Genomic DNA, 14,958 nt, shown 5'->3' on the forward strand with positions numbered 1-14,958 from the left:
GAGAATAATACATTTTTATGCTACCTATACTGATTAAAAAAAAAAAAACAAAACATTTCTGAGGTTGAGTCATTTGAGAGTGCCCACTGATTTTTATCTTTCTCTGTAAATTAGCACAGTGCCTGTTTATTTGGTACTTAATGCTAGATAACTGATTGATTGACTTACTGACCCAAGATAAAAAAAAAAGCAAGTTTGCAGAGCCCAAGGCACCCGAGCTCATTTACCACCTCTGATATTTACACTTTCTTTTTGATCTTGGGAATGTCACTACAATTGCCTGAGCCTCAGTTTCCCCATTGATGAAATTAAGGAATTAGATTAGATGGCCTCGGAGGCTCCTCCAGTGTAGATCTGATTCCTTGATCCTTTCATGGGATAGACATTCCTTACATTTCTTCCCCACTTGTACTTCAATGCAGAGTCAATTGAGGAGACAAACCAAAACCTATAAGGATGAAGCTTTCTTTCTCTTTTTCTGTAGGAAAACCAAACTGATAGTGGAATGGTCTTGGCCTCTGAAGAATTTGAGAGGATAGAAAACAGACACAGAAAAGAAGGGGAATTCAGGTAATTGTAATTCACCAGTCCTGGATATGTTCTTCTTTGTCTACATCATAGTAAGTAATAGATTTCCAACTCTGAACTACAAAGGATGCTCTTTCACCAAACATGGGGCTTTTCTCTCCGTCCATATAAAGAGAGTAACTCAATTCAACTCAACTAAATTTTTTTAATTAAGCTATATTCATGCTTTTTGTCTTTTCATGATGGTCACTCCCCCTGGGCAGATCCAATTTTCCCTTCCTGTGATAAAGAAAAACAAGCAAAAACATCTACTACAGATACTCAATATTTTATCCTAGTAGCCCCTACCTCCCTGACATATAGAAGAAATTGTGTTTCATTGTTTCCAGCCTCTTCATTAATTTTTTCCCATTACTTAGATCAACAAAAAACATTTGTTGATCTATAATGTATATGATACTGTTTTAAAAACAAAAACACAGGACAACAGATACTAGCTGTGTGATGCCGAGCATATCACTTAACCTTTCTAAGACCTATTTTCTTATTGATTAAATGGCCTTTAATATTCCTTCTAGCTCTAAATTTAAGATCCTATGAAATTCAGGGATGGCAACTGTGGAAAGAGAAAAAAGGGGAAATCATACTCTACTTATAAAGATCAAGCTTGGCATAAGAGGAAAAATGAGAAAATATAATTCTCTTTTCAAAGGTGGGGGACTATGAGTATGGAACATTATAGGTATCACATGAATACTCTTGATGTATAGTGAACTTTTCCTTCCCTTTCTCTTTTATTCTTTATTGTAAGAAATGATTCTGCGTAGGAGATCAGGAAAGAGAATAATGAGAAATTAAAGCAATATAAACATAAGATAGTACCACCTTCTAAAGAGTTTCTTAAAAAAAAAAAAAAAAAAAAAAAAAAAAAAAAGCCACTGAGATAAGCCAGCTAATGAGCTAGATCATTTTCTTTTACACAGTAGAGAGCCAATAAATAGTTTGGGGTTTTGAGCCAATAAATAGTTTGGGGTTTTGAGCAGATTTTTTTTTCACAATTTTTATTTTGTTTTTGGAAAATAAGTTTTTTAAAAATAAAAGCAAGTTATTTATGTTGACATGTAATAGGTTTTTGTTTACATTTAAATGGATTAGTATTTTAAACATTAATCAGTTTTACTTTATCGTATTGTAAAGATGATAGTATCCACATAAAATCTCAGAATCTTCAATAATTTTTAAGACTGCAGAATGGTCTCAGACCGAATGTTTGAGAACCATTGTTAGAGAGTGATTAACATACTGCTAACTATAACATGTTAGACTCTTTCCTTTGGGGTTCATTAAATTCCTCTGAGGCATATTTTGTTTTGAGACCGCTCAAGAATTCCAGCTGTTCTGTCTTCCATTTATCCAGGAGTGGAGGGACGGATTTGAGAGGATTTCTTCAAATGCTTTTGAGCAGATTTTTAAGAAATGTGATTACATTAAACTGGGAGATCTGTAGGAATGGATTGGGAGAAGCCAGAGGCTTTTTTTTTTTCCTGCTGTGTGGTATGTTCCACCATTCTTTTCTAGTGCACAGCCTTCATTTTAGTGTCTTACCCTTTGAATCCAAGAAGCTTAGATGAATCTGAACCAATCAGTTAAGTCCTAAACTCCTCTTCTCTTTCTCTCTTTTTTCCTAGCTGTAAAGGATCTGGCAGAAACATGGATCAGACAGAGGAGCACTTAGCTCTGAGAGGCAGATGTCGGCCGTCTTACCAGACACCAGCTGCCGGTCAGACGTTTTATAACAGTGAATATGGGGACCTGTCAGAACCTTCTCAGGATGGCAGCTCTACCCCTCCAGGAGAGAGAGCTAGTCCCCCAGTCCTCCAGGCCTCCTTCTTCTCAGATCAGTATTAAAGAAAGGATCAGACCACAGAGACACCTGGGGATATGTTGAGGGTGGGGGATGAGAAAAATCAATGGCAGTGGAAGGAGAGGAAGTACTTAAGATCAAACTATTTGCCCACCTAACAGATGAAACAAGAGAGAAGAGTATTTGGAGGCAGTTTGAGGAAAAACCTGTTAATTGCCCAACTTCTTATTCCTAATGGACTGTATCCTTGGATTTTTCAGTTACATCTCTCTGGAAATTATTTTTTTTTTTTGCTCAGCAAAATAGAAAACAAATACCAGAAACTCTCCACAACAGCAGCATTGACACAGCATGTCCACAGCCTGAATAGACACCACAGTGTTCAAGCAAACAAGGAAGACCAGGAACCTTTCTAGACTCCAATAAAATAAACCAACCCTTCAGAAATTCACCAGACCCTTCTCCGTCATAATATCCTTTTGTATGTAACCCAGGGGGCTTCTCATGAGGAGAGACTGCCTTAGAGGAAACTCTGATGTCTTCATTGCTATCTTAAAATGGCAAATTAGGAATTTTTATGATTTGGGAAAGAAAAAGACCCTTGTTTTCTATTCTCTGCTAACAACTGGCTATCCATACCTCATGAATAATCATCTTGGCAATGACAAGTCTGTTACTAAAAAGAGCTAAATTGAGACTGCATTAACTTGTCATGAATGTTGCCTGAAAAGGAGACAGATCCCATGCACAGAGATGGAATTTCAAATGTGCAAATTTAGGGACAGTTTTTACCACAACCAAGAGCTTCCTTTCAATGAACTTCAAAGCAGAAATGGAGTCTGGAAAGGCGTATCTGAATCCAATCAGCTGTTGTAACTCAGAAACAAAACATCAAATACCATTACAACATGAAAGTTTCCAATAAAAAATATTTCTAACGTAAAAAAAAATATTTAGTAATCCTGGATATGACAAAAGTTCAATTCAACAAGAGACTTCAAACAGGATTCGTTGTAATATAATCTGTCCTAGCAGTCAGGATGCCAATAAGAACTTCCCAAAGTTATCCCTCACTCACAGAGCCCCCAATCAAGGATTGCCCCCACCCCCAGAGCCCCCAAAGGATGATGTCTTGAGCTCCATCCAGAATAGTGCTCAGAAAGGTGATGCCCTCATGAGGAAATATTGTCATCTGAAATCCATGAAACTTGAGAGACATCATAAGAATCAAGACTCCTCTCCCCTTTTTCTCCCCCACCTCTTTCTTATCTCCTTTCCCCTCCATCTTCTTATGGACCAAGAAGATCACCACAAAATCTCTTTTTCAGAAACACATCAGGAACATTCACAGAGAGACCTTGAATATAAACACTTTTCCCACCTGGACTCCCAGAACATTCCTTATCAGAAGATAATCCCTTTACCCTCCCATATTCTCCATGTCATAACAAGTGCTTGCAGGACAGGCTTCTGTGTATAGAACTAAGGGTTTTGTTATATCTGATAACCTTCCTCCAGATTATATTTTTACTTTATAATGCATTGAATACATTTATTCTGAGTCTATACTCCTTTGTCTGTATATTTTTGACACTGATTAGCCTGACAGGTCATATTTTTTTTAATCACTATTTGAATTTGCTGGAATGGAAACGCAACTCTTCTCTGTTTGGTGATGATGGTTTGTGCACAAAGTGACACAACATTCTTCTCCAAAACACTAGGCATATTCCCTGCTTTATACTGTTAGCTCATCTTCTATTTGCATACACAAAAATGTATGGTATGGAGGCAAGTGTTGGGGGATGACCACTTTTTTAAAACAGGGTTGTTTTTTTTTGAAAGCTTAAGAATATTTAACTAACCATTATCAATAATCATATTCAACAAAAAGTACTTACAGAGCACCTACCATGTGCTAGACACTGGATATATAATGACAAAGATTAGTCCCTGACCTTAAGAAGCTTAATTTTTAATTGGGTGAAACAACATGTATGCCTATAGAAATGTACCAAATACTTGGGAGCAGGGAGCTCAGCAAACCTGTGATTCCATTAGTATAGAGAGATTATAGTGAGGAAACCCCCTCTACCAATAGAAGTCTATATCTGCTCTGTAATTTATAGTTTTTGCAAGATCTCTTGGAAGTTAAGTCATTTGCTCAGGGTCACACAATATGTGTCTTCCTAACCCTGAGGCCAATGCTCTATTAAACCAACAAATATATTTTCTAAGACATATCCAAAGTAAATAGGAGATGATTTTGAGTAGTGAAGTAGTTGGGAATGGGAGGAGGCAACAGCATCTGGAAAGAGGCAGTTAGAGATCAAGAAAGGCATTATGATTTGAAATCAACCTTATTCATTCTTAAAGGTCTTACTCATTTTAAATCAAGGTCTGGAGTAAAATAGAAATGTCAGTCTTTTGCTCAATACAATCACCCCTGGCATGCATGTGATATTTAGTCAAATACAAATGTTAAACATATATTGCACTACAAAAAGAACACTGTCTCCATACATTTTCCCATCCATCTGCAGTGTGGGCCTTGGATACAGAATGGTTCAGAGAAGCACAGAAGTGGTAGCTTTAAAGCTCTGGGTCTAGATGTGCTGGCTAAAGGGAAGCCCATTATAACTGAAATTTATTCATTAGGCATTTACAAGCACCTAGAAAAAAGCTGTGAAGTATAAAACAAACCCTCTTGCTTGTCTGGAAGAATGAAAGTTTAAAATCTTATGGATTTTTAGGATTCAACTGCCTACCTCTACTGATATAAAGGTCAGACCTCTAAGTTCTCTATATGCTTATTTTCATGGGGAATCACATCTGGATTCATCCCATCCTATCTCATACATCTCTACATACTGAATGTACTCTTCATTATCCTGAAACTCCTAGTAGCTATGCCAGGAAGGTGGCATATAAGTGCCATGCCCAATTGCTGGAGATGAATTGAACTGGTTAAAAATATAAAATACAATTAAGTGGATGTCATTGGGGGAGGGTATATTACAGGAATGAATTTCAAATACTTAAAAATAGCCTTATGGAATAGGAATTGGACTAATTCTGTTTGTTCTCAGAGAACAGAACTAGAAACAAGCAAGCAAGCATTTCTTCAGCACAATGCCAAATGCCACGGATACAAATACAAATGTGACAGTTCCATTCTTTAAGGTTCTTACTTTCTATATTTCTATCCACATGTTACTTTTTTAATATCTATACTGGAGGATACAACATGTTCACTGATAAGTCTGCTTAAGATACACAGAAGGGTGCACTTACAATGGAGGGAATTAGGAAAGATCTCCTAAAGGGGGAGGCTGAGTCTGGAAGGGAGCTAAATCTAAGAAATGAGAATTAAAATGGAGAGAGGAACCAAAGGTGAAGAGGAAAGAAAACATAGTAGGTCTAGGTGGGAAGTTACAAAGAAGCAAATTTATGAGTGATATAGCAACTTCCTAACAACTTAAATTATCTCAAAGTTTAGCTGTTTGGGGAGGTAGTAGGCTCCTTATCACTAAAGTTTCTCAAGCAAAGATGAGATGGCCCCTTTGCATGTGTATAGCTGGAAGGCGTTTTTGTTCACATAAGCGTTTGACTACATGCTTCTGAAGACCCTTCCAACTCTGAAATGCTATGATTTTGCAGTGAAGAAGATAAGGCATTCAAATTTAACTTTTAAATTAGAATTCCCAGGTTTTACATTGGCTGTAAGGCCAACCGGACACCATCAGGCTAGTTTCCCATGTAAAGTAAATTTTGTAACAGATCTAGTAAAAGAATGGTATTATCAGGTTTTCAAAGGAGAGGTTGCCCTATCCTGATGCCCCTCAGAGCCAGGGTGCAGTTGGGCTGGCCAAGATTACTGGATCTGATTGGGTATCATACCTGTGATGCATCAGACCTGAGGTCACAGGCTAGCAGGGAGAGATTCCACTTAACTGCTCCAAGAGCCCATTAGAGAGCCAAAAAAGTTCTAGTCCAAGGCTTTTGATTCTATGGCTATGATTTCCCAGAGGGAAAAGAGTTTGCATTAATCCTATCGCCATAGAAGAGCCTTCAAGTCCATCTCTGAGAAAGAAACCTGGTGTTAGGGCCCAGACAGGAAGACAGATGGGAGAGTCGTAGATCTGGACAGGCAGAAGGACCAGGTTTGTTGGAGAAGACCCTGCTTTCCTTGATTTCTGAGTAGTCATCCAACTTAGACCCAAAGCAATGGAAAGTCATGAAGGAAACTCCAAGACCTGATCCTATCAGTGCAGGTTGGCCCTCACTCCCCTGACATAAATAGACTTTAGGTGTCTGTGAACTTCTATGATTAAGAAACACAACAAACAAAAAACAATCCATGCTTGGTCATCCATTATTTTTTGTGGATGAGCCTCTCCAAACTTAACTAGATTTCATGGGTTTCTCATAGAATCTTTCTTTTTATATGTTGATTATATGTGTTTATGTATAATATGGAAATGTTCTCTTATGTAAAAGTTCAGAACTTTAAAAATTTAAATTAAAATTCTAAAATACAAACTTAAGCTATGTAGATCCTCAGACAACAGAAACAGCTCACATATGCTATAAAACCTTTCTGCCTTGGTAGATCCCCTACAGAGTGTGCTGGCCTCAGCTCCATGACAAGATGAGAAGGACTTCAGTGATAGGGGGGATCTCTGTATTGCCTATTAGTGTCATAATGGACACCAAAGGTAGCAGAAACAAGCAAACTTTGAAGATCTAAATAAGAAGGCAATAATAATCCTGCTCTTGAGTATTAGTGAAATCTGCCTTTTGTGTCTCAACTGCTTTCTGAAATGGATGAATTTTCTGTGAAGGGTTTATACCAGTCAGTTACATTTTTAATAGTATTTTATTTTTCCAAATACATGCAAAGATAGTTTTCAACATTCACCTTTGCAAAATGAATATTGAAATAACAAATCCAGTGCCCTCATTTTCCAAATGATTAAACTAAGTCCCAAAAATGTTGAGTGTTAAAGTTTCACAGGTATCAAGCAGCAAAGTCTAGGATTCAAATAAAAATAAAAATATTTACATAGTGCTTTGTAGTCAGCAAAGTACTTTATAAATGGCATCTTTTTTATCTTGACAATTCCATGAAGGACATGCTATTATCCCCATTTTACAGATGAAAGAGATCAAGTGACTTCCAAAGTTCATACCTAGTAAACTATCTGACAGAGAATTTGAATTTGTCTTTTTTGAGCCTCTATTCACCGAATCACTTTGCTGTCTCCTGTCCAGTGCCTTCAAATTGAACTCTTTCCAGCTGGAAATGACCTAAAAGCTCATCTAGTTACACAATTAAATTGAAGTAGGGTATTGGGACCCAATATTTTTTAGTTCCTCCATCTGCTCTCAACAACAATCCCAAAAAATGTGTTATGAACCCTAAGGTAATTTAATATGCTACCATTCCTTTAGATTTATGCTTGAAGTGCTTATGATAATTACAATGATAACTTTTACCCCAAAAAAAGTTCCAAAAAATTTTGTTTCTTGGTTACTAGATTTATATTTTACATTACAATATATTTATTGTTATATAATCATAAAATATAAATTTTATTGTACTTAAAATTGTGAAAACCCAATATAAAAATTACAAAACTAAGTATAAAATAAGAGTATTTTTATGTGACACATCCTATAAGATTAACAGAAATTGTCTACAAAGACCTCATATGCTTACTATTATTTGTTTATAGAAATATAATTGGGCAATTATTTACCACTTAGGGTACTATTTAAGAATTTTTAGCTCGAACCCCCATGAGATTCTCAGAATATTAACAAGGAATCATGGAACTAGGTAAACTCATTTAATTTGGGTCTTCCTACTACCAAATTCCACAATCCTCTATCTACATATGTACATCAGGGTAAAAATACTTTGGAAATAAAAATATAACCCTGACTAGAGGTCAAGGTGGAAAAATGATCACATAATTGACAAAATTCAAGAAACCTTAATAGAAAATAAGTTAAGCATTGGTGTCATTCTTTAAGAACCTGTGAGTTCATTGGGTGAAGTGCTCTCTGCACCAAAATCTATGGCAACTCCTCTAGGATTTAGTAGGAGTCTTTGAACTGTGGTTGGAAAAAAATCATCCCTTTCCGGGCCAATCTAATATTAAGCTAATAGTTCTAACCTATAGTCAAAGCCTGTCTGGGTTGGTTGGATTTTCTGGCATTTGAGTTCCACAAGACGGAGCCTTTTAGAATCTAGGATTACCTACACACTGTTGGCATTAAAGCAAGGCATCGGGAGGGGTTATTTTTATGATGGAAATATTATATTTCATTGTATCATGGAATTTCAAGGTTGAAAGGACTTCCTTAGAAACCATGTGGTAAAATATGAAAAGTGTTGTCTTTGGAGTTAGGAATACCTAACTTCTAATTTCACCCACTAGTTAGATGACTCTGAGCAAATCATTTACCATCTATGAGCCTCAGCTTCCTCATCTCTACAATGGAAATAATAAATAATAAACCTTGTCTCAGGGTTACTGTGAGGATCAAGTGAGAAAAGGGTCAAAGCAATTTGCAAAAACTTAAAGTACCCTGGGTCTCAATTTCCTCATCTGTAAAAAGGCAGAACTAGGACTTGGCAACAATCTCCATCATCCTTTCCAATGGTAACCTATCTAAATTATTTATTTTACAGGTTGCTAGATCAGAGTGGTGGGCCTGGAGTCAGGTTCTTCCTGAATTCAAATCTGGCCTCAGATACTTAACCAGCTTCGTAACCCTGGGCAAGTTACTTAAAGTAACTTATTTGCCTCAGTGAGCTTCAAAAGAAAATGGCAAATCACTCCAGTATTTTTTGTCAAGAAAATCCTAAATAGGGTCATTAAAAAATCAGAAACAATTAACAAGAACTGAGGCCCAGAAGACAGGAAATTACCCAGCATCACACAGAGAATGGGTGAATAGTGGAGCTGGGTTCTCAAATATAGTTCTTCTGACTCTCAGACTGTCCCTCCGTAGACTCTTGAGCATGTCTGAGAGGTGAAATCTTTGAGACTGGACCTAACATTCTCTTTTGATGTGTACTTCCTACTCTTATTTATTTCTGTAAAGCTAGAAAATCACTTCACATTCTGTTAAATAATTAAGAACTTTGCTGCAAGACTTTTCTGACCTTGACTCCCTAAAAAAGCCAGGTGAAAAGGGGGACAGAATATTTTTGCCTGGAGTCAGAAAACCAGAGTGACTTCTGGTCACTTCTTAATGACCATTAATCAACCATTTCAGTATCTTTACCCAAAAAAAATCTACCAACCAAATGAGATCACAAGAGTCTAAAATGACTGGACAACATGGACTAAACACTATTCTAAGTTCTAAGGGTTTGCGGTCCTTCAAAGACCTTCACTTTCATCAGGGGAGATAAGATGTACATATGTAAGCATATATAAAATAAATACAAGGCCATTTGAAGGATGTGGGGGAAGGGGAGATCCTGGCACTGGGGAGAATCTGAAAGTCTTAATGTCAAAGCATGGTTGCTGGCTGCAGTTGAGCTTTGAAGGAAAAAGACTAGGGATTTCCAAAGGCAGAGATGGAGAGGAAGGGCATTCCATCGAAATGAATCAAAGGCATTCAATCCCTGTTTGATGATGATCAAACTCACCCAGGGCTGGGCCTGGTATAGACTCAATAAGATAAGAGATTGTTTGATGTTTGTTTAAAGCTCAGATCTTTCAGTAAGTCCAGAAAAAGTTCAACCAACTTCCCTTGCTTTGGATTTTGGTTTTGTGTGACTTAATAAAGTCAAGAGGTTCCCCATGTTTTCAATCTAATTGAAAACTTTGCATCAGCTTAGCCAAACTGAACTGCCAGATTCAACCACCTGAAAAACAAAAATAATAACAACAAAATGCCATTGCTATACATTTTTAAATGTCAGCTGTGAAATAGGAAACTTTTTTTTCCTTTATTCTGATTTTTCTCTTCAGGAATGCCTTTCTTTGTCCTTTCAATATAACTAAACCCTAGCTCTTAATGCTTCAAAATACAGTTTGGGTGGCACTTCTTTCTTTTCTTTTTTCTTTTTTTTTTTTTAAGTTTATTAAAGCTTTTTATTTACAAAACATATGCATGGGCAATTTTTCAACACAGACCCTTGCAAAACTTTCTGCTTCAAATTTTTCCCTCCTTCCCTCACCCCCTCCCCTAGAGGGCAGGTAGTCCAATTCATATTAAATATGTTAAATATATGTTAAATCCAATATATGTATACATATTTATACAGTTATCTTGTTGCACAAGAAAAATCAGATCTAGAAAGAAAAAAAAAACCTAAGAAGGAAAACAAAAATGCAAGCAAACATCAACAGAAAGCATGAAGATACTATGTGGTGGTCCACATTGAGTTCCCACAAGCCTCTCTCTGGATGTATATGGCTTTCTTCATCACTGAACAATTGGAACTGGTTTCAATCATCTCATTGTTGAAGAGAGCCATGTCCGTTAGAATTGATCATCCTATAGTCTTCTTGTTGCCATGTATAATGATCTCCTCGTTCTGCTCATTTCACTTAGCAACAGTTCATGTCTCTCCAGGTCTCTCTGAAATCACCCTGTTGATAATTTCTTACAGAACCATAATATTCCATAACATTCATATACCATAACTTATTCAACCATTCTCCAATTGATGGGCATCTATTCAATTTCCAGTTTCTAGCCACTACGAAAAGGGTTGCCACAAACATTTTTCCACATATGTGTCTCTTTCTCTCCTTTAAGATCTCTTTGGGATATAAGCCCAGTAGAAATACTGCTGGGTCAAAGGGTATACACAGTTTGATAACTTTTTGAGCATAGTTCCAAATTGCTCTCCAGAATAGTTGGATCCATTCACAGTTCAACCAACAATGTATCAGTGTCTCAGTTTTCCCACATCCCCTCCAATATTCTCTTTTCCTGTTATCTTAGCCAATCTGACAGGTGTGTAATAGTATCTCAGAGTTGTCTTAATTTGCATTTCTCTGATCAATAGTGATATGGGTCGCCTTTTCATATGACTAAAATAGTTTTAATTTCTTCATGTGAAAATTGTCTGTTCATATCCTTTGACCATTTATCAATTGGAGAGTGGCTTGAATTCTTACAAATTTGAGTTAATTCTTTATAGATTTTAGAAAGGAGGCCTTTATCAGAACCTCTGAATGCAAAAATGTTTTCCCAGTTTATTGTTTCCCTTCTACTCTTGCCTGAATTAGTTTTGTTTGTACAAAAACTTTTTAATTTAATATAATCAAAATTATCTATTTTGTGATCAATAATGATCTCTAGTTCTTCTTTGGTCACAAATTCCTTCCTCCTCCACAGATCTGAGAGGTAAACTATTCTATGTTCTTCTAATTTGTTTATAATATCATTCTTTATGCCTAAGTCATAAACCCATTTCGGCCTTATCTTGGTATATAGTGTTAGATGTGGGTTAATTTCTAGTTTCTGCCATACTAGTTTTCAATTTTCCCAGCAGTTTTTGTCAAGTAGTGAATTCTTATCCCAAAAGCTGGGGTCTTTAGGTTTGTCAAACACTAGATTACTATAATCATTGACTATTTTGTCCTGTGAACCTAACATATTGTACTGATCAACTACTCTGTTTCTTAGCCAGTACCAAATGGTTTTGATAACTATTGCTTTATAATATAGTTTTAGATCTGGTATAGCTAGGTAGGTGGCACTTCTTTCATGAAGCCTTCTCAGACTATCTTAACTACTACTAAGATTCCTTTCTCTGAACTCGAGCAATTAGAGTCTATATTTTGCAATATGGAACTTAAGTATATATGTGTGTATATGTATATATGTATATGTGTTTCATATATACATATATATGCATGTATATGTATCCTTTTGGTTTGTTTCATGAGTGACTTGCCACCCTAAGTAGGTTATGTAATCCTTTAAGGCTGCTATAGGACATAGGATCATAAATAAAGAGCCAGAGGGTGAGCAAAAGGGGAAATTGAGGCTCAGATTTGAGCTAGGCACTGATAACAGATCCAGATTTTGAACCTAGGTCTCCAGACTCCAAATCCACCTACTATACCATGGTCCAAATGACATTCCAGTGACTTTTGATTTTTATGTTTACTCTTATGGAGCAAAACATACAATTGTGCTTTAGAAAATGAGAGGCAGCATGGTACAGTGGGAAGAGTACCATATTTGGAGTCAGAGGATCTGAGTATAATCCTGATTCTGTCCCTTATTACCTCTGTGGCTTTAGGTTAAGTCATTCAACTTCTCTGAGTTCCTCCTTTATAAAGTGAGAGGACTGGATAGTATCCTATTAGGTGTAAATCCTTGATCCTATGAAACATTACACCTACTATCTATATGCTGTATCTGTATCATCTTCCCTAACTCTTTCCCCATGTTGTTATGTAAAGTGTATTTTGACTTAGGCTTCTTTAAAGTATAACTTTGCTTCTAGTGCCCAATGGCTATTCCCCTAACTTATCCATTCCTGTGTCCTTAAGCTTTTTTTTTTTTTGTTTTTATGTTGATAGCTTTTTATTTTTCCAAATACATACAAAATAGTTTTCAACACTCAGCTTTGCAAAACCTTGTATTCCAAATCTTTCTCCCTCCCAGACAGCAAGCAATCCAATATAGATTAAATAGTGCAATTCTTCTAAACATGTCCATATTCACCATGATGCACAAGAAAAATCAGATCAAAAGATGAAAAAAAAAAAAACAAGGAAAAAAACTCAAGCATATAAACAACAACAATAACAACAAAAGTGAAAATACTATATACTTTGATTCATATTCAGTCTCCATAGGCTCTCCATCAAAAATCCATTGGAATTGCCTTGAATCATCTCATTGTTGAAAAGAACCAACTCCATCACAATTGATAATCATTTAATTTTGTTGTTGCTATGTACAGTGTTCTCTTGGTTCTACTCACTTCACTTAGCATCAGTTCATGTAAGTCTGCTTCTTTTTTTGGTAACATTGCTGATAGCTTCCATGAACTAAAACAAAGTATTAGCTTTTTGCTTGTTTCTAAATATAATTAAAAACATCTTTACTGATTAATTCTTCTTGACTTCTTTCCTTCAGCTTATCAAAATAGAAATTCAAACCTCTATCACCTTATCTAGCAATTCTTCCAGGTTTACTCTCTGTGTCACAAATCACAACGCATATATTTATTAAAAAATAATAATAATAGGTGTTTCCAAATTCTTTCTAGAACTTCTAAACACCCTTGAGGCAATAGTAGAAACAATAAAAATAATCAGAGATTTATTAGGGATTTTTTCTCAGAAGAGTCCCCTAGAGGGCATTCTGACAGCAGTGATCATTCATTACTTTATCTGTTGGGAAGGGAAAGGGGACAGGGGCCAAAGAAGCTTGGAGTTTTCTGGAAAAATTATTAAACCAATAATTGACACTTACAGAGAACTTTACTTTCTACATCTCTCTTTTGAATGAAAGATATCATCATTTTAACAGAGAAATCAATCAAGGCTCAGAAAGATTTGGAAAGAGATAGGATTTGAATATAGGTCTCCTTGGCACATTTGGCACTAGCTTTGCTGCCCATCTAAATGGAGATGGTTCAATTTGCCCACTTACAGGAGTGAAAGGCTTCTTTTTCCATCATAAATCCTGCTGTCTTGGATGGTAGGCAGTCCTAGGGTAGCTAGGTGGCGCCATAGTGCACAGAGCTGGACCTGGAGAGAGGAAGACTTCTCTTCCTAAGTTCAAATACGGCCTCTGACACTACTGGTAGCTGGGTGACCCCGGACAAGTCACTTAATTCTGCCTCAGTTCTTCATCTGTAAAATGAACTGTAGAAAATATTCTTTGAATGAAAGTGCTATATGCATCCAGAGAAAGAGTTTGGAGACTGAATATGAATCAAAGCATACTACTTGCATCTTTTTTGTTATTGCTATTGTTTTCTCCTGGGTTTTCCCCTTTTGTTCTGATTTTTCTTCCTCAACATAACTCATATATTAAAAGATTGTACATATATAATCTATATCAGTTGGCATATGTTGTTGGGGAAGGGAAGAGGAGGGGAAAAAACTGGACCTCAAAAATCCCACAAAAATGAATGTTGGAAACCATATTTACTTATAATTGAAAAAATTATATACCAGTAAAAGTTTTATTTTTTTTTGAATGAACTGGAGAAGGAAAAGACAAAGCACTCTAGTATCTTGACAAGAAAACCCAAATGTCTGACACAAATGACAAGACTCAAGGCTTTACAAACAATCATGAAACTGGCTGGAAATGATAGTACCCTGCCCCACATACATAGAATTTAGAGCTGTAGGAGTCCTTAAAGATCATCTCCTCCATCTCCCTCATTTTATAGAGAATCCCAGAGACATCATATCAATTATCCAATGTCACATGGGGAATGTTTCCCCACCCCCATTTGGGGCACATTCAGGGCTAGATGTGGTAAAGCAAAGATCCTGGGACCTGTTATTTTTCTTTACAAACATTCACGTGCCTATTATGTGCAAATACTGTGCTAG

General features: G+C 36.3%; 1 protein-coding gene across 1 annotated transcript in view; it reads left to right on the plus strand.

The window, feature by feature from the left end:
- FLT4 (fms related receptor tyrosine kinase 4) overlaps positions 1-3,958 on the plus strand; it is a 111,323-nt gene extending 107,365 nt beyond the window's left edge. The window contains exons 29-30 of the mRNA XM_074292345.1: positions 485-570; positions 2,217-3,958. Coding sequence (XP_074148446.1) covers positions 485-570; positions 2,217-2,436 — 306 coding nt within the window. The 3' untranslated portion in view covers positions 2,437-3,958. The remainder of the gene's footprint in view (positions 1-484; positions 571-2,216) is intronic.
- The last annotated feature ends 11,000 nt before the right edge of the window (positions 3,959-14,958 follow it).

Source organism: Sminthopsis crassicaudata, chromosome 2, assembly GCF_048593235.1.
Source record: "Sminthopsis crassicaudata isolate SCR6 chromosome 2, ASM4859323v1, whole genome shotgun sequence".
NCBI classification, from domain to species: Eukaryota; Metazoa; Chordata; class Mammalia; order Dasyuromorphia; family Dasyuridae; genus Sminthopsis; species Sminthopsis crassicaudata.